The 21,679-nt window shown below is 50.1% G+C and overlaps 4 protein-coding genes across 11 annotated transcripts; 1 reads left to right on the top strand and 3 right to left on the bottom strand.

Annotated features, from left to right (window-relative positions):
* The first annotated feature begins 540 nt into the window (after nucleotides 1-540).
* Nucleotides 541-3,663, top strand: Emc9 (ER membrane protein complex subunit 9). Of its 2 annotated transcripts, XM_004864130.4 has the most exons (5): nucleotides 548-1,558; nucleotides 1,698-1,774; nucleotides 2,771-2,840; nucleotides 2,929-3,023; nucleotides 3,432-3,663. In XM_004864130.4, the coding sequence occupies exons 1-5, from the start codon at nucleotides 1,361-1,363 to the stop codon at nucleotides 3,610-3,612; spliced, it is 621 nt and encodes a 206-aa protein (XP_004864187.1). In that variant the 5' UTR covers nucleotides 548-1,360; the 3' UTR covers nucleotides 3,613-3,663. The 2 variants fall into 2 exon arrangements, with proteins under 2 accessions (XP_087053358.1, XP_004864187.1); XM_087197232.1 differs by lacking the exons at nucleotides 2,771-2,840; nucleotides 2,929-3,023 and having other exon boundaries at nucleotides 541-1,558.
* Nucleotides 3,654-6,589, bottom strand: Psme1 (proteasome activator subunit 1). The gene is made up of 11 exons (XM_004864129.4): nucleotides 6,286-6,589; nucleotides 5,628-5,660; nucleotides 5,425-5,487; nucleotides 5,214-5,324; nucleotides 5,083-5,128; nucleotides 4,865-4,962; nucleotides 4,553-4,621; nucleotides 4,393-4,460; nucleotides 4,226-4,280; nucleotides 4,065-4,151; nucleotides 3,654-3,882 (listed from the first exon to the last, which is right to left on the bottom strand). The coding sequence occupies exons 1-11, from the start codon at nucleotides 6,322-6,324 to the stop codon at nucleotides 3,802-3,804; spliced, it is 750 nt and encodes a 249-aa protein (XP_004864186.1). The 5' UTR covers nucleotides 6,325-6,589; the 3' UTR covers nucleotides 3,654-3,801.
* A 2,078-nt stretch (nucleotides 6,590-8,667) lies between these two features.
* On the bottom strand, nucleotides 8,668-10,271 carry Fitm1 (fat storage inducing transmembrane protein 1). The gene is made up of 2 exons (XM_004864131.4): nucleotides 9,680-10,271; nucleotides 8,668-9,306 (listed from the first exon to the last, which is right to left on the bottom strand). The coding sequence occupies exons 1-2, from the start codon at nucleotides 9,943-9,945 to the stop codon at nucleotides 8,694-8,696; spliced, it is 879 nt and encodes a 292-aa protein (XP_004864188.1). The 5' UTR covers nucleotides 9,946-10,271; the 3' UTR covers nucleotides 8,668-8,693.
* A 14-nt stretch (nucleotides 10,272-10,285) lies between these two features.
* On the bottom strand, nucleotides 10,286-21,616 carry Dcaf11 (DDB1 and CUL4 associated factor 11). Of its 7 annotated transcripts, none has more exons than XR_001182317.3 (16): nucleotides 21,450-21,602; nucleotides 20,638-20,844; nucleotides 19,700-19,827; nucleotides 19,258-19,385; nucleotides 18,931-18,995; nucleotides 18,527-18,627; nucleotides 18,180-18,326; nucleotides 17,930-17,984; nucleotides 17,531-17,599; nucleotides 17,175-17,232; nucleotides 16,892-17,077; nucleotides 16,287-16,440; nucleotides 15,777-15,929; nucleotides 15,149-15,213; nucleotides 14,867-14,973; nucleotides 13,917-14,772 (listed from the first exon to the last, which is right to left on the bottom strand). XR_001182317.3 is itself a non-coding variant. In XM_087197211.1 (15 exons), the coding sequence occupies exons 2-15, from the start codon at nucleotides 20,790-20,792 to the stop codon at nucleotides 10,301-10,303; spliced, it is 1,521 nt and encodes a 506-aa protein (XP_087053337.1). In that variant the 5' UTR covers nucleotides 20,793-20,844; nucleotides 21,450-21,602; the 3' UTR covers nucleotides 10,286-10,300. The 7 variants fall into 7 exon arrangements, 5 of the variants coding, with proteins under 5 accessions (XP_087053337.1, XP_004864192.1, XP_004864190.1 ...); XR_015445796.1 differs by lacking the exon at nucleotides 21,450-21,602 and adding an exon at nucleotides 21,106-21,275; XM_087197211.1 differs by lacking the exons at nucleotides 13,917-14,772; nucleotides 15,149-15,213 and adding an exon at nucleotides 10,286-10,315.
* Between the last annotated feature and the right edge of the window lie 63 nt (nucleotides 21,617-21,679).

Genomic DNA, 21,679 nt, shown 5'->3' with positions numbered 1-21,679 from the left:
TCCATGTGGTGGTCTCATGGTCAAGGTGATATTTGGGAGAGACCTTATAGGAATGATTAGGAGAGACAAAGGGAAGCTCTGTGGCTGAGGTCCACAGAGCTGTATCAGTTTGATCAAGCCTGAGGGAGAATGAGATTCCTGGGAAGATTGAGTGTGGAGGCAGGAGCTTTGTTAAGTTTGAACTCAAGCCTGGGCAACTTAGTGAGAAGCTGTCTCAAAAATAAAAAGGGTGGGGCCAGGGATTTAGCTCAATTGTTCTGGCGCCTCCTTGGAAAGCGCAAGGTCCCGAGTTCTATCCCTGGTACCAAAATAAAGGGGAGGGGGGTTGGGGGATGTAGCATTTAATTCCCAGCACCAAAATAAATATTAAATGAATAAAATAAGGGTAAATGGCCTTCTGAAGGGGTGGCAGGGGGAAAGTCCTTCAAAAGCATTATGGTAGGGCAAATTACCACAGGACATTAAGGATGATTTGTACGTTTTTATTTTTGACTCTTGCCCTCATTCAGCCTTTTGTCTTTGTATATTCCTTTCAGATTCTGCTCTGAGAGTGGTAGAGGCAAGGGTTCCTCTACTGTGATCTTTGCTATAACTTCATGGAATTAATTGTTCTTTTAACTCGGGGACTTGTCTCGTTTTAAAATATGGAATAAGAATGTACTGCACAACTCTTGGCAGTTTGGGAGTCTGTGCCCACATATCTCTTTTAATAGGCAGCAGATATTGCCTCAAGGAAACCAAGTGCCTGCAGTTGGGAAGGTAACACAGCTCATTTGTCAGTGACAGCTGGTCTAGAGTGTCGATCCATTCATTCTAAATAATACCAGCAAGCCCAATCTTCAAAGTCTACTGGTACGGGACCCGGGTGAGTCTCCCAGGGGCCTGTGGGGGACGGACAGAATAGGTAAGCAGAAGAGCACCCAGCAATCAAGAGCCAAAGTGAACCTAGCCAAGAACCATGCGATTTTCTTCCGGTACAATAGTGCGTTCGCTTCAGTTCCCTTGAAATAAAGGCGGGGTCAGACTTGGCTGCAGCAGCTGATTGAACACAATGAGAACTTCTAGGCCTATCAAAGAGTACTACGTGGGCGGGGCTGCAGCTGCGGGTACAGCCAGGAGCAGGCGCAGATCTGCTCTGCCCGGCTAAGGACTGGGGGTGCGGGGGAGGGGGCAGGGCTGGGTGTCGCGGGATGTCCTGAAGACCGGGTTGGCAGCACTGGGGACAAGCTCGGGACAGGTGGCACGGAGCAGTCACCGTGGAACCTCAGCTAGGGGGGCACAGGAGAGGCCGAGCTCGGTTGCGTGGGGCGGGGAACCCCAGTCATCGGGCTTGCAGCAACCTCCGCAGGCCCTGCTCGCCATGGGGGAGGTGGAGATCTCCGCCAGGGCCTACGTGAAGATGTGCCTGCACGCAGCCCGGTACCCGCACGCTGCGGTCAACGGGCTGCTGCTGGCACCAGCGCCGCGGTCCCGAGAATGCCTGTGCCTTACCGACTGTGTGCCCCTCTTCCACAGTCACCTGGCCTTGTCAGTCATGCTGGAGGTCGCCCTCAACCAGGTGCGGCCGCTGGACGCCAACCCGCACCGCAAGCCCCCTAACTCCCCTAGGGCAAGTTCGTGCCAAACCCTTGGCAGCAGTGCGCACCCACAGAGCAGGCGGTGCGGTTCAATTACTGATGGCCCCTTTCCCACGACAGGTGGATGTGTGGGGCGCGCAGGCCGGTCTTGTGGTGGCTGGGTACTACCATGCCAATGCAGCTCTGGACGACCAGAGGTGAGTGGGAGAGCCAAAGACAGAAGGCCAAGGATTGTGTCGGGGGTGGGCTGGGGTGCAAATAAACCAAGGTCATTCTTTCTGTCTGGGTCAAAAGCTTAGGAGCAGTGTCTGTACCCCAGGCACTATGCTGGGCACTGGAGTGTGAAAATACAGGAATGAACAAGGCAGACTCCTGCCCCGAGGAGCTGTTTTAGGGGTGGGAATGGCAAATGTGTTTCAACAATGACAAGAAAGATGATCTTGCTTTAATTGGTGCCCCCAACTAGCAACTTAATGACTTTATACATTATGTATATATCATGTAGAGAGATCAACTTAAAAATACTGTGTTATAGTTTTGTAATTTGGTTTACCCCCCCCCCACACACACACTTAATAAATATTAGAAGATAAGCCTGGTGGTACAGGCCTGTAAATCCAGCACTTTGGGAGGCTGAGGCAGGAGGTTTGAAAATTTGAACCCAGATTGGGCGATTTAGAGACATATGAGACCTATCTTAAAATACAAAATAAAAAGTGGGCTGAGGATGTAGCACAGTGCAAAGGCCCTGGTTCAATCACCAGTACTGCAAAAATAAATAGGTAAGTCCTTGATATCTTTCCAGCTCCACACCAAAATCTACCTTAACAGCTGTACCGGATGAATATGAGTAATTATAATTTATTTGATATCTTACTCTAAACATTGAGGTTGTCTCCCTGTTTATAGTATCCTGTTACAGTAAATTCTTCATAAATGGAATTTATTTAGCGTATGTATAGTATACAGTTTCAGTTTGGATGGTTATGTCAAATTACCCCCAAAAAGACCACCTCTGATTTCCACTCTCACCAGCAGTGTCTGAGCGCCTGTTTCCCACAGCACACAAGCATCAAGGGGGCCTAACCCCCAGGCCAGCCACAGGGAAAGACCACAACTGCGCCCACATCCATGAGATCTGGGAGGGTCTGTCCACAGTGGATCCTCACTCCTCTGATCTTCCCTCTGCACAGCCCTGGGTCCCTGGCCTTGAAAATCGCTGGGCGAATTGCAGAATTCTTCCCTGATACAGCACTTATTATGGTGAGGCTTAGGTTTCAGGGCGGGAAGGTCGAGAAAAGGAGGGAGGAGGATCCTTGAAACTTTCACCTGCCTTTCTTTGTTCACCTAGTTAGATAATAAGAAACTGGTGCCTCAGCCTCCTGTGCCTCCGGTTATCGTCCTGGAGAACCAAGGTCTCCGCTGGGTCCCCAAAGACAAGAACTTGTGAGTGCCCCGTTTCCTCTACCTGGTTTTGGAAGCCCCTGGACCTTGTCTGTCCTTGGTCCTGCCCCAACTCAACCTCTGCTAAGTCTATCTGGCCCCACTGCCCACTGTTTGACCTCTACTGGTCTTTTTCCTTTCTTTTTCCCTCCTCTTTCCCTGCCTCCATCCTACCACTCCCTCCTTCCCTTTCTTTCCTTTCTTCCCTGCCTCCTCTCTTCTTTCTTCCTTCAGTTCTGGGGACTGAATTTAGGGAGCACTGAGCTACATCTCCAGCTCTTTTTAATTTTGAGGCAGGATCTCACTTACTTGGCTGGCTGAAAACTTATGATCTTCCTGCCTTTGCCTCCTGAGTAGATGGGATTATGGGTGCAAAAGCATACCCAGCTTCCACAGAGTTTTCTATTTCAGAGTGATGTGGAGGGACTGGGATGAGTCACGGCAAATGGTGGGAGCACTACTGGAGGGCCGGGCCCACCAGCACCTTGTGGACTTTGACTGCCACTTTGATGACATCCGGCAGGACTGGACCAACCAGCAGCTCAACAGCCAGATCACCCAGTGGGTGGGTCCCACCAATGGAAATTCCTGAGCTAGGGTCAGGGAGGCTGGATCCAATAAAGAGACTTGGGCTGGTGGGCAACCGTACGACTGTATTTATTGTGCTTAGGAGACAAAGTGAAAGAGAAACTTCAACAGGAGGAAGGTAAGGGAAAGGCTGGGACCCCAGTAAAAAGAAGGTAGGTTTCTGCTGTACCCATCAAAGTGACAGAGGAGGCCCTCAATAGATCATTCCCTTTGTTTCTCCCCGGGGCTTCTTGAGCTTCTCAAAGTTCTTCAGGATGATGTCATATAACACAGCCTACAGAGCCAGGGTGGAGTAGGAGTCAGCCACGGGCCTGCAGGGTTCTCTGCCCCATTTCTAGCCTTGTGGCGAGGCTAGGCTTTGTCATCCTTTGCCTGTAGCCTTCAGGGTCAGGGAGTAGGTGGCCTGGGACAGGTGCCTTAGCCCACCCCTGCCCTGCCCTGCCCTCGCCTTCTCACATAAGCATTGCGGATCTCCATGACCATCAGCCGGATGTCCCGATACTCTGCCTCATCCAGCTCATGCACCAGCTGCCGATAATCACCCTGTGGAAACTCAGGGTCAGGCATGACTTGAAATGTGTCCTTCCCCTGTGAACCCTGACGTGGGGCTCACCTACCACGTGGGGCTGCTTGGCTGCTTTGGTTACTGCATCTCCACGCTCAGAGAAATACCTGTGGAAAGTGGAAGCAGTGTGTATGAAGCGGGAGAAGGAAGAGGGAGCCTGGGCCTCTGTTCCCAAACAGGCCAGAGTGTGTATGGGGGTGCAGGTGGCTAGTTACTCACTTAGAGATTTGAGTGTGGAAGCCTTCTAGCTTTGTGTGGAGGCTGGTCATCAGTTCAAACACCTTCTCCTGGGGAAGAAAGTAAGAAGGAAGGCATAGGAGGAGTGGAAGGAAGCATGAGCTACACAGCAGGGCAGAGGAGTAGGGGGCAATGCTCCTACCTGGACAGCCACCCCAAAATTATTTCCATCCTCAATCCGAGGTATCTGTAGCTGCAACCAGGTAGTGACCTGGGGGAAAGGCATGGCATTAAAACCACATCAACCAATTTCAGGGTTCCTACTGTCCCTTGCACCCTGCCCATGCGGGATGGAGGGATGCCAGGTCATCTTGAGCCCCAGGGCCTGGACTGCTAGCTTCACTTGGTGTGCCCTCTCCTGCTAAGATCTGGCAAGTACCATGTCCTAAATGGCAGTGACCAAGTGGACAAAGGATTCGACCTGAAGCCTGGGGGTGGAAGTAGGAGGGCTCACCAGGTTGAGCTGCTCAATGACATCCTTGATCTCAGGCTTCAGGCGCTGCAAGAGGACTACAATCTTCTCGTTACAGTTCACTGGGCCACAGGGAGGACCTAGAGAGTAGGCAGTGGGTCAGTTCCACAACTGAGCCTACATGAAGGGAGGGAGAGTGGAAAGGAATGTTTAGGGCTAGGGTAGGACCCAAGTCTCCCCCACCCATTAGTTTCAAGTACCTTTGTCTTCATCTTCCCCTTTCTTCTTTTCATCCTTGTTTTCCTTCTGCAGGGAGAGAGGGGCTTATGGGAGGCAGGACTAAGGGTGATTTTTCCCATGGCTGGGCCCTTCCTCCCAGGTCCTGCCTTGCCTCCTGTTGTTTCTTTCGCTCCTCCTTCTCTTTCTCTTTGGCTGGATCAGGTATTGGAATGTCCAGTGAGGCCTTCAGATTGTTCAGGTTGGCTTCATTGAGAGCTGGCTCCTGGTATAGGGTGAGAGAAGGGAAACTGGAAATGAGGGTGTCCCTGTCATCCCCTCACTCTCATGGTCCCCACACTCTCCTCCTGCCCCGCCTCTGATACCTTTAAAAATGCATCCAGCTCAGAAATCTTCTTGGGGAAATAGCTCCCAAGCAGGTTCTCTGCCTGAGGTGGAGGTTGAAGAGGAAGGGAATCAGAATCACAAGCTTTTCCTAGGCAGTGAGGCCAGGCTGACACTGACCCCTACCCCCAGGGCTGAGCCGAGGGAGTTGGGCACGGGTAGGGGTGCTGATGGCTGCTCTTACCTTGGTGCACAGATCTTCACGGAACACATCCACCTGTGGGGCACAGGCAAGCCTTCAGAAACCCGGCTCTAGGCCAGTTCATTTGAGAACTGTTTCCTTAGGGCTATGTAGGGCCTGACCTGGGGAAGGGTGAAGTGGGTCCCTCTAAGGCCACACCTAAAGAAGGTGGGATGGGTCCCTGTGAGGGTGACTGGGGTGGTGGAAATTTGGATCTGGGGCTCGTGGAGTGGATCCTGGTAGGGCTGGATCAGGGTTTAAGAACATTGCTGGTGGTGAATGGGGAGTGGTCCATGTGAATACATCCCTGGGGTCTCCTGGGCTTGTGTGAGGAGGGGTGTTAAGAGAGCCCTCTACGTGTGTCCTGTCAAGTGGGCCCCGGGGACCCCACCTAAGGGAGAAACCACGATGCGGCATGGGCAGTCCAGTCCCAGCTCTGTGTGGGGCCCGGGGCCAGCGTGGTTCCCCTTCACGCCAGCTCCCCGCTCCACTTCACCCCGCTGAACCGGGGTGGCTCGCCTCTTCCCCGGGGCTCAGGTGCTCAGGGCACCCTGGACTCGGTGGATGGACCGCCGACCAGGTCGGGGGCTGGTCGGAAAGGCCCTCAGCCCCTCGGAGCCACGCCCCTCGGCGGGCCCCTTCTCTAATCCTAGGAGCTTACCTTGGCTTGAGCTTCAGGCTGGACCCTGAGCGTGGCCATGGCCGGGGTAGGGGGCCCAGCGCCGCACAAGGAGCCAGGAGTGGGCACGGGGAAGGGAAAGCGAAAGCAGCACTTGCAACCCGCTCGGTCTTCCTGGGTATCGGGGAGTGGAGGGATGGGAGGAGGCGGGGACAGCCCGGGGCCGGGGGCGGAGGGCGGAGGAAGGTTGTGGGGACAGGGGGCTCCCCCTAGAGCCGCTGAGGAGCGTTTTCAACCCGCTCTTCGGCCTCCCGGCCCTCGCTCGCACCCGCCTCCGGAAGCCTCCGCGCTTCTGCCAGCCTGTAGACTGCCCGCCTCTGCCTCCGCCCCTCCCTGCCCCGCCTCCCATCTGCTGTCTCCTCACCCTCTTTCTTCTTCCCGGGCTTGGCCTGGGACAATGATATGCCTTACTTGGCGCTCTTCCATCTTTACTGACCTGGCCTCTCTGCCCTAGCCTTACCAGCGTGGCTCTCTGGCTCCACCAGGCATCCTCTGGCCCACGAAGCGACACACAGGCGCTGGCACCATCGCTGCCCAAGCCCAGTCAGCTCTTCCAGGACCATTGCTGCAATCTCAGTTCCTATAAACCCTCTCTCCCAGAGCAGCAGGTTCTTGCCTCTCTAGAATGAAATCCGAAGGCTTTCTTTCATAGCCTGCGCGACACCTGCCTCCCCTCTGAAGTTCAATTTCTGCTGCTCTCCCTCTCATTCATTACACTTGGGCTGTCCATTTGTTCTCAAAGGCATCCTGTTCATTCCTGCCTCAGGAACTGTGCCCTTGAGAAACCCTTTGCCTGAAGCACCCTTTGTCATCCAGTTCTCTGCTCAAATGTCACCTCTTCAAAGAGAACTTTATCCACCACCCCTTATAAAATATAACCTTCCAAATCTATTACAAATTAGTCTGTTTAAGTAGTACCTTCAAAGCACTTTCTCTCTAATGTTAGCCAGTTTATTTTTTGAGACAGGATAATGTGGTAGTTTTAAACAAGGGCTACTGGACAAAGTTTTTCTGTAGGTGGTCCGATGGTAAATGTTTTAGGTGTTGTGGGCCTTACAGTGTCTGTAGCAACTACCCAACTTTGCCACTGTAACAAGAAAGCAGCCCATGTGCATGAATTAGGGTGCCTGTAAAAATTTATGGGTGCTAGAATTTGAATTTTAAGTTTTCACGTGTCATGAAATATTATTTGATGTTTTTGTATTTATTTATTTTTGGTACCGGAGATCGAACTCAGGACCTTGTGCTTGCAAGGCAGGCAGCAGAAACACTGAGCTAAATCCCCAGCCCTATTATTTGATGTTTTAAAACCATTTAAAAATGTAAAAAGTACCTTGGCTCCCAAACCACACAAAAACTGGCCACAAGAGAGCCACAGTTTGCTAATCTCAGAGCAGACAATATACTCATATTGTCTGAATTTGTAATCCTGGCTCCTCTGTCAGCTGTGAACAAGTTGCTTCACCTCTGTGCCTCAGTTTTCACACTGTATAATAGGAATGCAACAAAGTCACCTTACTGGTGAGGATTAAATGTGTGAATTTATATATAAAGAAATTATAGATACTTAGAATTTAAGAGTAAGATCAGTGCAAGTGTTTGCTATTATTTGTGTGTTTATCAGCTGGCTCCTTCAGTTAGCTCATAAATTCCCAAACAACAGAAACCTTGTCTTATTCACAAGGCACAGAACTATGCTTGGCACAGTAAACATTTGTTAAATAATTAAGCACACACAGACCTCCAATAAGGGAGACAATGTCACTGCTGGGGCGATCCCTGAGGAAGGCAGAGAGGAAGTTCAGTGGAGACAGGAAAACCAAACTAACTAGGCTGGAGATGGAGCAGCTGCTCAGTGAAGACGACACACACACACACACACACACACACACACACACACCCCTAAGGGTACTGTTACCTGCCTTAGCAGTGTTTTGTGGTACTGGTGAATGAACCCAGAGCCTTCATGCTAAGCTATATAGCCAGCCCTCAGCACTTTATTGTATTTATTTTTTTATTTTAATTTTTGGTACCAGAATTAAACTCAGGACCTTGTGCTAGCCAGGCAGGCACTGTGCTGCTGAGCTATAACCTGGCCCAATTGTTTCCTCAAGTGCTAGGATTATAGGCATGCACCACCATGCCTTGCTGCACCATTCCTTGGTATTATGGCCCTGGATAGGTAGCAGTCTGTAGACCAGAAGACTGAAAGGATAGTAGAAGGGGTGGAGTTCATGTACCAGGGAGGACATTCAAGACTGATGAAAGCAAACAATGACTGAGGAAACCCAGAGAGTCCCAGACCCTTTTCTTACCCTTCCCACCCTTTCCAGACCCCAAACTAAAGATGAGAGGAGACAGAGCCAGGCCTGATGTGCATTTATTTCTTTTCAGTTATGCTTGCGGCTGGAGTGGGTACGGGGGAAGAGCCCATGGCCTGGGCTCCCTGGAGACCAGGGCTGATGATACCAGCTGCCATAGGTGAGGTACCAGGCAAAGGTGCCTACTGCAGCACCCACCACCTTGTGAGTGTATTGGTGGAAATAGATGACGGTACAGAGCAGCAAGAAGTTCCAGAGACCCAGGAGTAACATGTTGAGCAGGAAGACAAGGCGCAGGGGGGCGCCCGCAGGCAACCCGTGGGCCAGGTACTTGGCAAACACTGCTGCTTCTTCGGCCATGAGCAGGCAGCAGAAGGTGAGCAGGAAGGTGTGAGAGGAAACTGTGTACCCCCTCCACTGGTGACCAGCTGCCAGGCAGCTGCGGCGATCTGGCAGCTCGTGGAGCAGCAGGCCTTGGGGCAGAGGCTCAAAGCAGGAACCAGTCAGGTCCTCGATGAGCAGGAAGGCTCGGCCAGCACCCCGCCACACAGCGGCCCCCACCACTAGTCGGCTCAGGTGCCTGGCAGTCACTGCTACACGCCGAGTAGCCAGGAATACCACCAGCAGCACAAAGCCCCCCAGAAAGGTGCATGTCCAGCCCCACGCTGAATTCACAAACTTTCTGTGGGTAGAGAAGAGGGAAGGCTACTGAGACCCCCTGGCCCCATCCTCCATCCTGGTCTGTGTTCCCATTCCTGCGTCCCTAGTCCTACACACCCTCGCTGTTTCTCTTTGCCATGCCCTTACCACCCCCAGCCATTTAAAAATTGGTATTTCCTTAGAAGACCATTCAGCATTCTCGGGTCCACATTTCCTCTTCAGCCCTACTCTTCTCCTGTACCCCCAGGCTTGGTGCCCTTCCCCCTCCCCCTGACCTTCTCCTCAACCTCTGTGCCTATTTTTAGCGTAAAGACTGGCAGGACAGCAGAAGCCTGGAGAAAGGAACTGGGATCCCAGAGCTCAGGGAGCCAGCTCCCATGCCCGAGTGGACTCACATGTTGAAGAAGTTGCCGTGGCTGGCGAAGATAGTCCGGGAGTTGACATGGAACTGCAAAAGTGGCCCAAAGATCACTACTGCTGCCAACCAGGCATGGTAGAGGCGCCGTAAGCAGGGGCTGCCCAAGAGGCGGGCGGCCTGTTCACTTCCAAAGTACAACAAGGCAGAGGCCACACAGAGCAGTACCTTGACCAGGCAGCCCAGCAGTGCCCGGATTCGGGCCCCGGCCCCTGGCCCTGCCCCCACCACCTGCCCCCGCTCCATGTTCCCTCCCCTCCCCACTAACTGCCTGCTCTGCTGGGCAGCTGAGGAGGGGCTGATGGGGCCCCCCCGGACAAGGACAGGCAGTGACAGGTGTGGGAGACACAAGGCAGAGCCCTGTTGGCAGCTGGTGGGCGGGGGAGAGGGGTGGGGGGCGGTAAGGGGCCAGGGTGGAGGGCTGCGGCATCAGCAGGGTCCTGGCCTCGGGTGTCCAGTAGTGTCCTGACAGCAGCCCATGTCCTTTCTGTTAGCCCTGTCTTCAGCTCCAGCCATGTTCTAGTTCATGTCTCAGGGCCAGGCCTGCTGTTCAGGGCTGTCCTTGTCCATATCCGGTTTGAGTCTTCCTGCCCCAGTATAGTCAGCCAAAGTCCCTCTATGTGTTTTTGTTGCACAGGAAAATCAGAGGTCATGAACATAAAACTAATAAAGCCTTGAAAGTCAGTAAAACAAATCTAGAAGGTCTGGCTCATCTCCTGGGGTCCTGAGCAGCAAGGTGGGTGAGAAGAGCACTGTGTCCACCTCAGGCTGTCGGAGGCCTATTGGCAAGGGTATCTGCTTCAGTGTGCTGTGCCCCTGATGGCTCAGCCACATTCTGGCTCCTGTCTGGACTGAGGGGCTCTCTTGAGGGCTGGGTGGCCCAGGAGTGCCATGCAAACTGGTGGTTGTGCAATGAGTGAACAAGGCATCACATCTAATAGGGGACTGTTTGTGCCTGATGACCAACAGATGAAATGTGTCTTGAGAAAGGAATCCTATACAAAATGAGGGTAACCATGTTGGATATTCATGGCCCTACAGATCAGGTTTACTCTCAGGTGATGGGGAAGAAGAGACCCTAGGAAAAAAGTGCCATCTGGAGTCCATCAAAACCTTAGGTTTGCCAGGCATGGTGGCACATGCCTATAATCCTAGTGCTCGGGAGCCTGAGGCAGGAGGATCACCTAGAGTTTGAGCCCAGTCTGGGCTACATAGTGAGTTCAGGGCCAGCCTGAACTTCAAAGTGAGATCTTGTCTCAAAAACAACAAAAAAAGCCCCTTAGGTTCTGTTCTCCACAGACCTCCCAGCCTGACCAGAGCAGAAGCAGCAGGGTGAAGAGCAACCTATGCAAGAAGTCCCTGTTAGTCAGAAGCTGTTTCAAGATCACTCTGTTTTCCTTCCTTATTCCCCAACATTGGCGGTGGGATTTCAGAGCACAGTGGAGGCCCATGAGGTAGTGAAAGGAAATGAGCAAGCAAGGACATGCAGGTTATGGACCCAAGGTATGCGACTTTGGGAAAATCAATTAACCCTTCTCTGTCCTCAGTGCCCCATTTGTAAACCGATCATGGTAGATTAGAAAACCAGTTAGGCTCCTTCCAAATCGGAAAGTTCACACTTCAGTAGAGTTGCCTTCAAATCTTATCACTTGAGTTTTGAAACTGGGCATGGTGACACATGCCTTGAATCCCAGCACTCTGGGAGGCTGAGACAGGAGGATAGCAAGTTTGAGCCTAGCCTGGGCAATTTCAGGACTTGATGAGATCCCGTCACATAGTAAACAATACAAAACAAAAAGTTTTGAAGGGTTGGGGATGTAGCTCAGCACTTGCCTAGAATACAACAGGCCTTGGTTTGAATCCAATACTAAAAAAAAAAAAAAAGTTTTAAAGATCAACAGGCCTCCTCATACTGTTTTTTTTGAGACTGGGTCTCACTAGCAGGCCTGCCTTGAACTCACTATGTTGCCCAGGCTGGCCTCAAACTCTCTGAGAGTACAGGCACGCACTACCATGCCTGACTTTACTCACACATTTTTAAGTGAATATAAAATATTTCATTGTAATTTTAAACAGTTGAAAAGGACATACTTTCCAGCGTGTTATATATGCTGACATTCGTATTATAGCACTTTATTTTTCTTGTGATGTTGGGGTTCAAAACCAGGGCCTCCCATATACTAGGCAAGTGCTTTACCACTGAGTCCTGTATCACTCTTTTAAATATATCCAATGAAATCTAAATACTGCAGCAATGAGATACCTCATAATTACCCACTTAAAAAACATGTCACAAGAGCTTAAATTGGAAATATTTCCATTCTTCCTAGGATTTATCCTGTTTTTACACTTGAGTCTTTTACTGATCATGTCATAATTATTAGTAAAAAAAGGATATAATATAAAATTTAATTTTTAAAAAATTTCCTGTGACTATGAAGTCCTAAGAATTAGTTTTTTCTTCTGCGCCGAATTTCCTTTCTTTTTTGGGGGACTGAATCTTCATAATTGTTAGCAGTACAAAATATAGTAGTACAAAAAAGTTTATAGGAGCCAAGCATAGTGGTGCACGCCTATAATCCCTGCTGCTAGGGAGGCTGAGGCAGGAGGATCACTTTAAGTTTGAGGCCAGCCTGGACTAGTGTGTTCAAGGGCAGCCTGAATTACATAGCGAGAACCTGTCCCTCTACCCCCCCAAAAAGGTTTACACATTTTGATAAGAACATAAGATTACACTGGAAATGCCTCTTACTGGGAATGGTTGATCTGTGGGGCCTTGATGACATGAGGTTTTGAGGATAGCAACAGTTTTAATTTGCCACTTAATTTAACACCCTGGATGTAATACAGGTCTAGGTGAGCTGGATAGCATTTAGTGGGCGAAGAAGTGGCAAAGGGAACTGAAAGGGCATGTGAGAAAGGAGATCTGACATGACAGCTTCACACTAGCAGATTAACTGAGGAAAGAGAACACAAAGAGGCCAAGAATCTAGACACTTATTGTTTAAATATTACTGATTTGGAGCCAGGCATGCCTGTAGTCCCAGGTACTCAGGAGGCTGAAGTAGGAGAATCATTTGAATCCAGGTGTTTGAGACCAGCTTGAGCAACATAGAAAAACCTTAATTCAAAACAAAATCAAAAACCTAAAAGAACAAAACCAAAACCCCTACTAGCTATCTGGGCATGAAATAGGCATCTGTCTTATCACTTTCCTCATTGCTGAGACAATAACCACAACGTAAGTGGGAGAGAGGTTTATTTGGGCTCATGGTTTTTAGAGATTTCAGTCCAAAACTGGCTGGCTTCAGGGCAGGAAGGGAATGGTGGAAAGGCCTGCTGAGGATGAAAGCTGCTCACATCACAGTGGCCAGGAAGCGGAGACAGAGAGAGGAGCCTGGGAGGGATGTGCTTCCAGCTCATACCACAGTAATTCGCTTCTTCTGACTACCCCGCACCTCCTAACAGCAAATCAGCTACAGTGCTTCCATGATCCAATCACCCTCCAAAAACCCTACCTCTGAACACAAGACTCTTTAGAGATACTCTAGATCCAAACTATAACAATACCCCCCTTCTACCTCTTGCTATGACAGCCTATGAGCACCACAAAAGTTTGTATCTTGGTTTGAAAACTGCTTTAGAGAGCGTGACATGCTACAGGGAAAGTTCTGGTCAGATCAGGGTGTGAACCCTATTCCCTCCTGACCTTGTTTGGTTTGCTCTGGGGCCAAAGGTTCTGAGCAGGAGGCATGTGGATGGGACGCTGCTGGCCAGGTTCTCTGGCTGTGTTTTTGAGGTTTTTTTTTTTTTTTTTTGGTACTGGGGATCGAACTCGGGTCCTTGAGCCTGTGAGGCAGGCAGTAGAACCACTGAGCTAAATCTCCCGCCCCTCTCTGGCTGTGTTTATGAGCCACCTCTTTAGTTTTCTTAGGAGGCACCACTTATGAAGACCGGAGCAGCTCCTAAGCAGAGGAGCTGCAGATATTCCTGGGCTCTAATAGAAAACATGCTTGCCCTCCATGTGTACATGCTGGCAAATTTCTGAGCTTGGTGAGGGAGAGCCTATTGCAAGCCTCAATTAATAAATGATTTTAGTATTTCCTTTCATCTTGAGATATAAAAGAGAAACCTGAAGACTTTGTGGAAACTGTTTTCTTGATGTGAGAGGACAAAAGATCTCAGATAGGAAAAACAGTGAGACAGGGACACTAAGCCAGGTTCCCACAGAGAGTTTATTGAGGGCGCCAAAGTAAAAGGACAAAGGGGTCCTACTTCAACTTCCGCCCTTGAAGCTGCTGGCCTCCAGCATGACAGGAGCCTCTGGGAAATTAGGACCTGCCCTACTGGGGCCATACGGAGCTTTGGAGACTGCTGCCCCTCACACCACAGCCTGTCTAGCCCCAGTGATACAGGAATGGTAATGAGAGACTTTATCCCCACCTCAGAAGGGTGGGGAGGAATACCTCTATCACCCTGCACTTCCCCAAAGACCTCAGGAAGAAAAGCCAGGACACCTGGGCCTCTCTCTGGCCAAACAAATCCTCAATGGGATGACCTGGGCAATGGGACTGGATGACAGGTCCACTCAGACCTGACCTTAGGTGTCTACTCTAGGAGCCAACACCTAACATCCAAACGTGATTAAAAACAGGATAGTTCTCTTGCTGGCAGAGGCTACATCCCAGATAATGGCAGTCCTGCCAGACCTTGGCCAGAGATAGGGACCCCAAGCAGACTGGCTGTGACTGCATGAGGAGACCATTCAGCCCGTGGAGTGGATCTTCCAGGGCTCAGCTGGGGCCCAGAGCTTGGGCTACTGTTTCATACCATCCAAAGCCAGTGATTCCTCCACACATTCCCCAGAAAGAAAAGGGAGGAGGAGCCAGAGAACTTGGTGAGAGATTCACCCTATAATAGGCTAAAGGTCAGAGTGATCTACTGGGGTGAGGAAAAGGCTGTAGAGGGGCGGGACATCGGGGCAGGGGGACTGGAGCATTCCTCAGACTCTGGCATGTCATCCTGGAAGTACTCAGCCTGTCGGTACTGCCACAGACGCAGGTTCCCATCCCACTACAGGGCAGAAGATGGCAAGTGTCAGGAGGTACTCCTCCTTCCCAGGTCTAAGCCCCACCTGTATAATGGACCCTAACAATTTGAAGCTCACCGAACTGCTAACAATCTTCTCTTCAAAGGGGTGCCAACTGACATCACGCACACAGGCCTTGTGGTTGGTCAGCTTCTTCACAATGTGACCGCTGAGGAGGTCATACACTGTCCAGGAAAGGCAAGAGCAGAGAGGGGCTGCCATAGCACCTCCAAACCACCCCTCAGCTGCCTGAGTGGCACCACTGACCTGCCTCTCAGGCAATTCCCACTTTCCCAGGGGGGCAAAGCTCAACCCAGAGAATGGTATTATTTCTGTTTTTTTCCCTGCTCCTTTTCATACCTTGGGTTGAGGATATGGTGTAGTGGAGTGTGGGTATCCCTGGCCCTTCGTTAAAATTCAGAGGCCTACAGTTAAGAAAATGCAGTGGCTTTAAAGCTTTTAGCAAGATATGAAGGCAGTAAAAGTGAACCCCAGGCTGTCTGCAGGTGTGTGCACCTTCAGTTTTCTGTCTGGACTAGGTACAGCTCTCTTGGGCTGCCTGGGACTCTATCTCAGTACCTGCCTAGGTGCAGCATGCAGGCAGCTCCTTCTGTCCACAGCTCTGCTTCTATTTCTGTATGTGTGTTCCTCCTGCTTCAGTAACTACCTATCTTTTCTTACTCAATGCTGTCTTTCTGTGTCATTCTTTTTGCCTGTGTTCCCTCCTACCTTTTATCTTCAACCCCTTTCCTAAACTGTCTAAAAAACAGAACCAGCTATATTTTATATTTACTGACTAGAATTCTATGTCCCTTTTCTTATTTTGAAGTGTTCATAAATAGAATGTTTTCCCTTTCTCTGTTTAAGCCTTCCTTGCTCTAAGCAAAATAAAATTTCACGTGTAGTTCTCATTAGGTCACTGTGGTTCTAGGTGGAAAGTCAAAGAAACATCCTGCCCTTCCCAAGGCCTGACTGACATAATCCTTACCAACCACTTTGCCAGTGGAGCAGCCACTGTAGATGAACTGCTGGCCCGTGCTATGGGTAGGGGAGAATCGGCAGCGGATGAGGGTGTGTAGCACCCCATGACCCCGGTAGGTCATCAAGGAACTGTCCCCTGGGAGCTTCAGCTTCCGCCAAGCTGGGTAAGGATATAGAGAGTCCTAGATTAGGAAGTCTGCTTCTGGACTGTCCTGTACCCACAGCCCGTAAGAAAAAGACTCAGGGTCAACTGCCTTCCAAAACTTAACTATCGACTCTTTCTCCATCTAAGAGTCGGCAGTCACCAGTATGGCCCTGCTGTCTTGATACTAAACACTTTTGTACTGGTTCAGCAAATAAAGGGTTAATGCTTGGACAAACAGGTTGTGGCAGGGCTCCAGGATTCCCAGGTTACAGATAAATTCACTGTGCCCATGCCAGGTCCTATCAGTGATGAAGTATTTTAACTAATACCCCTGACTCTCAATCTCCAGAGCTCAATTCTACTTCCACTCACCTTTTTTGGGCACCTGCTGCCAGCGATAGTCCCAGTTTTGCTGTGTGGCTGCCTGCCGTGAGGCTTCCATGCCTTCTCGGTTAGAAAAACGTCGGATATCCCAGAGCTTGATGGTCTGGTCTTTGGAGTTGGAGATGAGATACCGAGCATCACCCTATGAATCCAAAGACGAATAATGGAGTACCAGAATGTGCCAATGTCAGTGCCAGTTGGTCTAGTCCCCTTACTCTAGCTGCAGGGTAAGAACTCTAGTCCTCTGACTGCCCTCACCTTCTTCTTCCTCTAAGTAACCTTGCCTTTGATGCTCTGTTTCAGATCCCACCCCCTGGATAGGCTTTCCTTTCTCTATCCAGAGCACTGGTTGGGGATCCTATTCTGTCCTTATTAGACTGTCTTCTACATTTCTTATAAAGAAAGCCTGCCCTGCAGCTTAAGGACTGGTGGGAAGAGGGAGCTCATGTTTCCTGGCTTAAGCCCCTTTCCCAAGCTCTTAATGCCCTGGCTAATAAGGAGTTTGTCAAGTTCTCACACCAGTCTATTTTTACGCCCTCCTGGGAAACCAGAACTGTAGCGGCCTGGCTGTGCAGTCCTGCCTTCCTGCTCACCTTGCTGTCAATGAAAGTGATGCCATCCTGGTGTCCAGCCAGTGCACCCACAGGCTTGGGGTCATCCTCTCGCATGGTGCGCCGATCCCACACTTTGCAGATGGCATCATCTCCTCCAGAAAACAGGATTTGGGAGCTTCTATCAGCAAAGGCCACTGCATTCACATCATCCTCATGAGACTCAATCTAGGGGAGAAGGAAATTGGTATACTTAAGATTTCTTTCTAGTCTTAAAACAGACCAAAGAGCAGGACTCAGAAGCTCTAAATCTCAAGAGGAATACCTGAAGGGTGCGCCGGTTTTGTTCTCGGTCAAAAACATACAGGCAGCCATCATTGGCCCTGAAAGGGAAGGGATAAGAACTGAGAGGACCGCTGCTATGTATGCTCTGGAGAGTCCTGCTGAGGAGCCTTACTGAGGGGCAAGGAGAGGAGTTATTTGGCTTTGTTTTCAAAGAGGCCCAGGACCTGCCATTCATGCTGTGGAAATGGTAAACAAGAGGTAAAGCAGCCCATAAACCTTGACCTTGGAGAAGGCTGTTCTGCACAGCTACCAGTGCAGTCTCTGTAACAGCAAAACTGATCTCTGGCAGATCCTCTATGTCAGTAATCTAGGGAGAAATCCCCCATAAAGACTCACCCTCCTAGTACTTCTCGTCCATCTGAGGACACAGCAATGGAGAAGACAGCAAAGCGACGTTCATCTGGCCTGAAGAGAGCAAAGGAGCTGTGTTAGTGGACTTCTCTTCCACATCTGTTTATCTACACAGAATATAATATAAAGAAGAGGATGAAAGGGGCCTGACAGCACATGCTGGAATGAGGATCACCTTAGTGAGAACGCAGAAATAATCCTGCAACCATCTATTTTACCCTAGTCCTATGGGTGAGAGGACAGGATGGATGGTTTCCTTCCAGGAATCCACATAGAGAAACTTGCAACCAATATACTTTTCCCTCAAAGTGGGAGCTCCAGTTTAAGAGGTTTGCTCCTGTAGAGCTTTGCTGGAGATGAGTATGACAGATGGGAAGCCAATACCTTAGATCCAGAGCAGTGTGTGTGTCTCCTTCCCCATAGATGTTGCAGATATGAACTAAGAGAAGCAAGAGAAACAAGAATCTCTCATGACTTGGGGAAAGACAGTGGAAGGAGAGACAGAACAAAGGGCAAGAATGTCAAAGAACCTTGAAAGTATTTTTACAGGACAAGGCATGGAGTCTTGGCTTAGAGAAGGGCACATGGAGATATCCCAGGCTGGAGAGACAACGAACATCTGGTGCATACTCACTATAATCAGACCAGCTGGAGTACAGGAAGTGGTTGCCATCAGGGGTGAAGGCCACATCCAGGACACTCCAGCCTACGTCCCGGGCCTTGATGCTCTTGAATTTGTGGAAGCGGCCATATCGGCAGTCATACAGTCGGATTGTCTGGTCTATATAATCAGGGATCAGGTAGAAGTATGAAACAATGGCCTTTCATTCAGTGTATTTTTGGAGTATTACCTTTATCATGGGAAACATGCTCTAGCTAAGCCAGGCTCTGAGTTCCCTGTGTCTGGGGCTTTCTAGTCTCAGTCAAGGGGAGTTTTTCTTGTTCGGTAGAAAGGCAGTTTACAGGACCAGGGTCTGGTACCTTGGCAAGCAGACATGAAGATCTGACCATCTTTGCTGTAGATGCCACAGAAAGCCTTCTGAGAGTAGGTATCAGTGAAGCCCAGATTGTTGGGCAAGAAGCTGGCAAAGCAGAAGGAAAGTGGGGGTCAGGGGAGCTCAGAATGAGGAGAATCCCAGTTAGCAGAATGGAATATCAGTATAAGGGCATTCTTCTCTTTTGGCTTTGTGCGTAATACCCATCTTTCATTTATTTCACCATCTTCTAAATTTCTACACTTTTCTGCTTTGTTTACTCTCAAAGCTTTAACCCCATTTAACCTAACCTTAATATCCCTGGGGGATCCTTTAACATCTACCCCTTTCAAGTTTAGAAGATAAGACCTATCTGGCCCTTAGCGTCTCTCCATCGAGCCCCATACTCACTGAGACATCACTCGAGACTGTTCTCCAAGGGAGAAGCTTCCCCGGTGGCAGAGGCCCCGTTCTCTCTAAATGGAAGGGATTGGTGAATATTGCTAGCAGACAAAGAGGGCCACTTCCAACATACCAAGCCCCCAAGTCCATAGATATTGCTTTTGTTACAGAAATGGACGCCACATACAGTAGTGTGTCCCACGCACTCCAAAGCAGGTTGACTAACTCTCCAGCCCCAGCACTTGAGGCTTCCTTGGAAAGTTTACTTTTTCTTTCTTTGGGGATGGCAAAGCTTCTGGCTGCCTCATCAGGTCAGCTGGAGGAGGAGAGGCCTACCTGGTACAACATTCGAGGAAAGCTGTGCTCCTGGGCTGCCCGACTAATCCCTAGCCGTCCTGTGGCCAATTCTACCTGTGTCTTGATCTCGTTGCATTCCAGCTCCTGGGTGTCAGGGGTTGCATCCACTGTGAGTACCAAAAAGACGTTTCATCCTACATCTTTCAGTCCACAAGACAGCTAATAAACTGTGCACAGGCCCACCCAATATGGCTGAATATCTGAATATTCTGGGACTGAACACTTCCCTTATTCCCTCAATTATCTCATCTTCTTTCAACTTAACCTATTTAAAAATTTTTTATTAGTACATGTTTGCAGTACATAATGATTACACTCATTGTGGTCAACTTAACGTATTATTCTTCATCAGAACAACAACAGAAAAACGGTTTCTAGTGAAAGCCTTCCAAAATTAATGTCTTGGTCTCTTTGTGCTTACCAGGTGGGTTGTATCGATCCCCAAGACGACCATCCCAGGCACTGTCATGCTCTTCCTCCGAGTCGGAGAGGGCCTGGATGAGTTGTAAATTTGCTGCACCTCCTCCCTGCACCAACCTCACTTGGCCTCTGCGGAGAGACCCCCATTATAGAGGGACCCCTTCCCCCAAACTAATCAAATTCAGACTCAATGGCTAACTGGCTCTTAAACCATTTGGTATGCATTTTGAAGTCTGAGGTTGACTAGATTGTGGTTGTTCAATCCATCTCCCATAAAATAAGGTCAGAAACTATTCTGTACTCTTAGAGCAAGAGCAGAGTACCCCAACATGCCCCCCCCCCAAGGAGTTACTATATTGACTTCCTAGAGATCTAAAAATTCGGAGCATCTCCTTCTGAGCCTCTGCTGGAGGAATTCAGCATAGAAAACAAGCTTATCTTCTCCCCAGGGAGCCATAAACAAAGAAGCAAAACCAGCTGCACCCTTTTCAAGTCAATTCCTCGTGGCCACTCCCTTCAAGGCATTCTTTCTTCAAGAACAGGGTTAATTTCAACTTGTTTTACAAGGAAATAAGTTCATAAGGCCTCATATCACATGTCAATTGCTTCACTCCCTCAACTCTTTCCCATACTCATCACTCCTTTCCCACCAGGCCTTCTTTTACTTACTTGGAAAATAGATTACATTTGTGTAGTTATAGCCAGAGAGGCTCCCCTGAGCAGCCCCTCAAACACAAGAGCAGGTCCTATTAGTGGCCTGCCCCAGGGAAGAACCGTTATTACTGCAGCTGAGTGCCATGGCTGCCCAGCAGGGAAAGGCTGTTCTGTTTAGACAGACAACAATCCAGGGCTAATTCTATTCCTGTTATTTTCCTGCCTGGACTTGAGCTCAAGGGACTGTGATGACACCTTGTGGAGTCACACTAAACGGTAAGTTACCTGCGGAGGAGATAGGCCAGTACCTGGGCCAGATCCACATCTTCATCCTCTTCTTCCTCTTCCTCACTCCGACGCAGGCCAGCCCCTCTTCGGGACAAGCCCTCGGAGGGGTTTCCAGACCCGGATCCTGCGCTGCTGCTGTTCCGTGATCCCATCTTCTGCTCACAGCATCCTTAGGTCCTGAGCAGGAGCTCCTCCTGTCACTTCCTTGGTTTTGGTGAAAGCAAAGCTTGCTCTAGAAATTCTAGGGACTCCTAAGAAGAGGTGGTAGCTACCTCTGGGAGGGCGACCCTTCCTAGGGACCGAGATCCCTTCTCTTTAGCCTATGACAACTCCCAAGGCTTCGGGAACAAAAACCTTTCCTAATCATGTGAAGCAAGGAAAGCAGAATGAAGTAAGCCTGGGGCGCAACCCTAGGTCACCAACAAGAATCTTTAGGGAAATTTGTGTTTCCTACCCCAAACTCACCTAACAAGGTTCCCCCCCCGGGGGGGGGAGGTTCCCTGGTAACCTCTTTTGATGACCAATCAAAACCACTCGCGGAAGAAAGCGCCTCAGAAGCCTATCTCATCTAACCAATCAAACGACTAAGGACTCAGAGATCCCCGACACCTCCCCCTTACAGACCAATCAAAGCGCTTTCTTTCGAGAGCAGGCAGCAGAGACAGCCAATGAAGCGAGAATTCGGCCTAACACCCCCTCCTTCTTTGACTCACGCCCACGTGGTGTGCCGGGGGTGTGTACGCCGAGAGGAAGCGGAGAAGCACCTCCCACTGAAACCTGCGGATAACACCCCGCGCGAGACCACCCACCAGTCAGGAGCGGTCGCAGGACCCGCAGTAGTTCAAGGCCTTGTTTACACAGAATGCCACCGCAGTGTCGGCCAACCGCTCCTCCGTCACGCGCCTCCTTCGTCACGCACCTCCCGGCTTCCCGGTCCGCGGCCTGCCGACGTCACTGACGCGCCTACGGCCCCGCCCCCTTGGCTCGCCCACTGGACAGTCGAGCTCGCTGATTGATGGGTGGGAGGGAGAAAGTGCGT

This window comes from Heterocephalus glaber, unplaced genomic scaffold (assembly GCF_053883595.1).
Source record: "Heterocephalus glaber isolate CG9 unplaced genomic scaffold, H.glaber_assembly_v1.0 deba00001662, whole genome shotgun sequence".
Taxonomy (NCBI): Eukaryota; Metazoa; Chordata; class Mammalia; order Rodentia; family Bathyergidae; genus Heterocephalus; species Heterocephalus glaber.
This window is presented reverse-complemented; position numbering and strand designations above follow the sequence as displayed.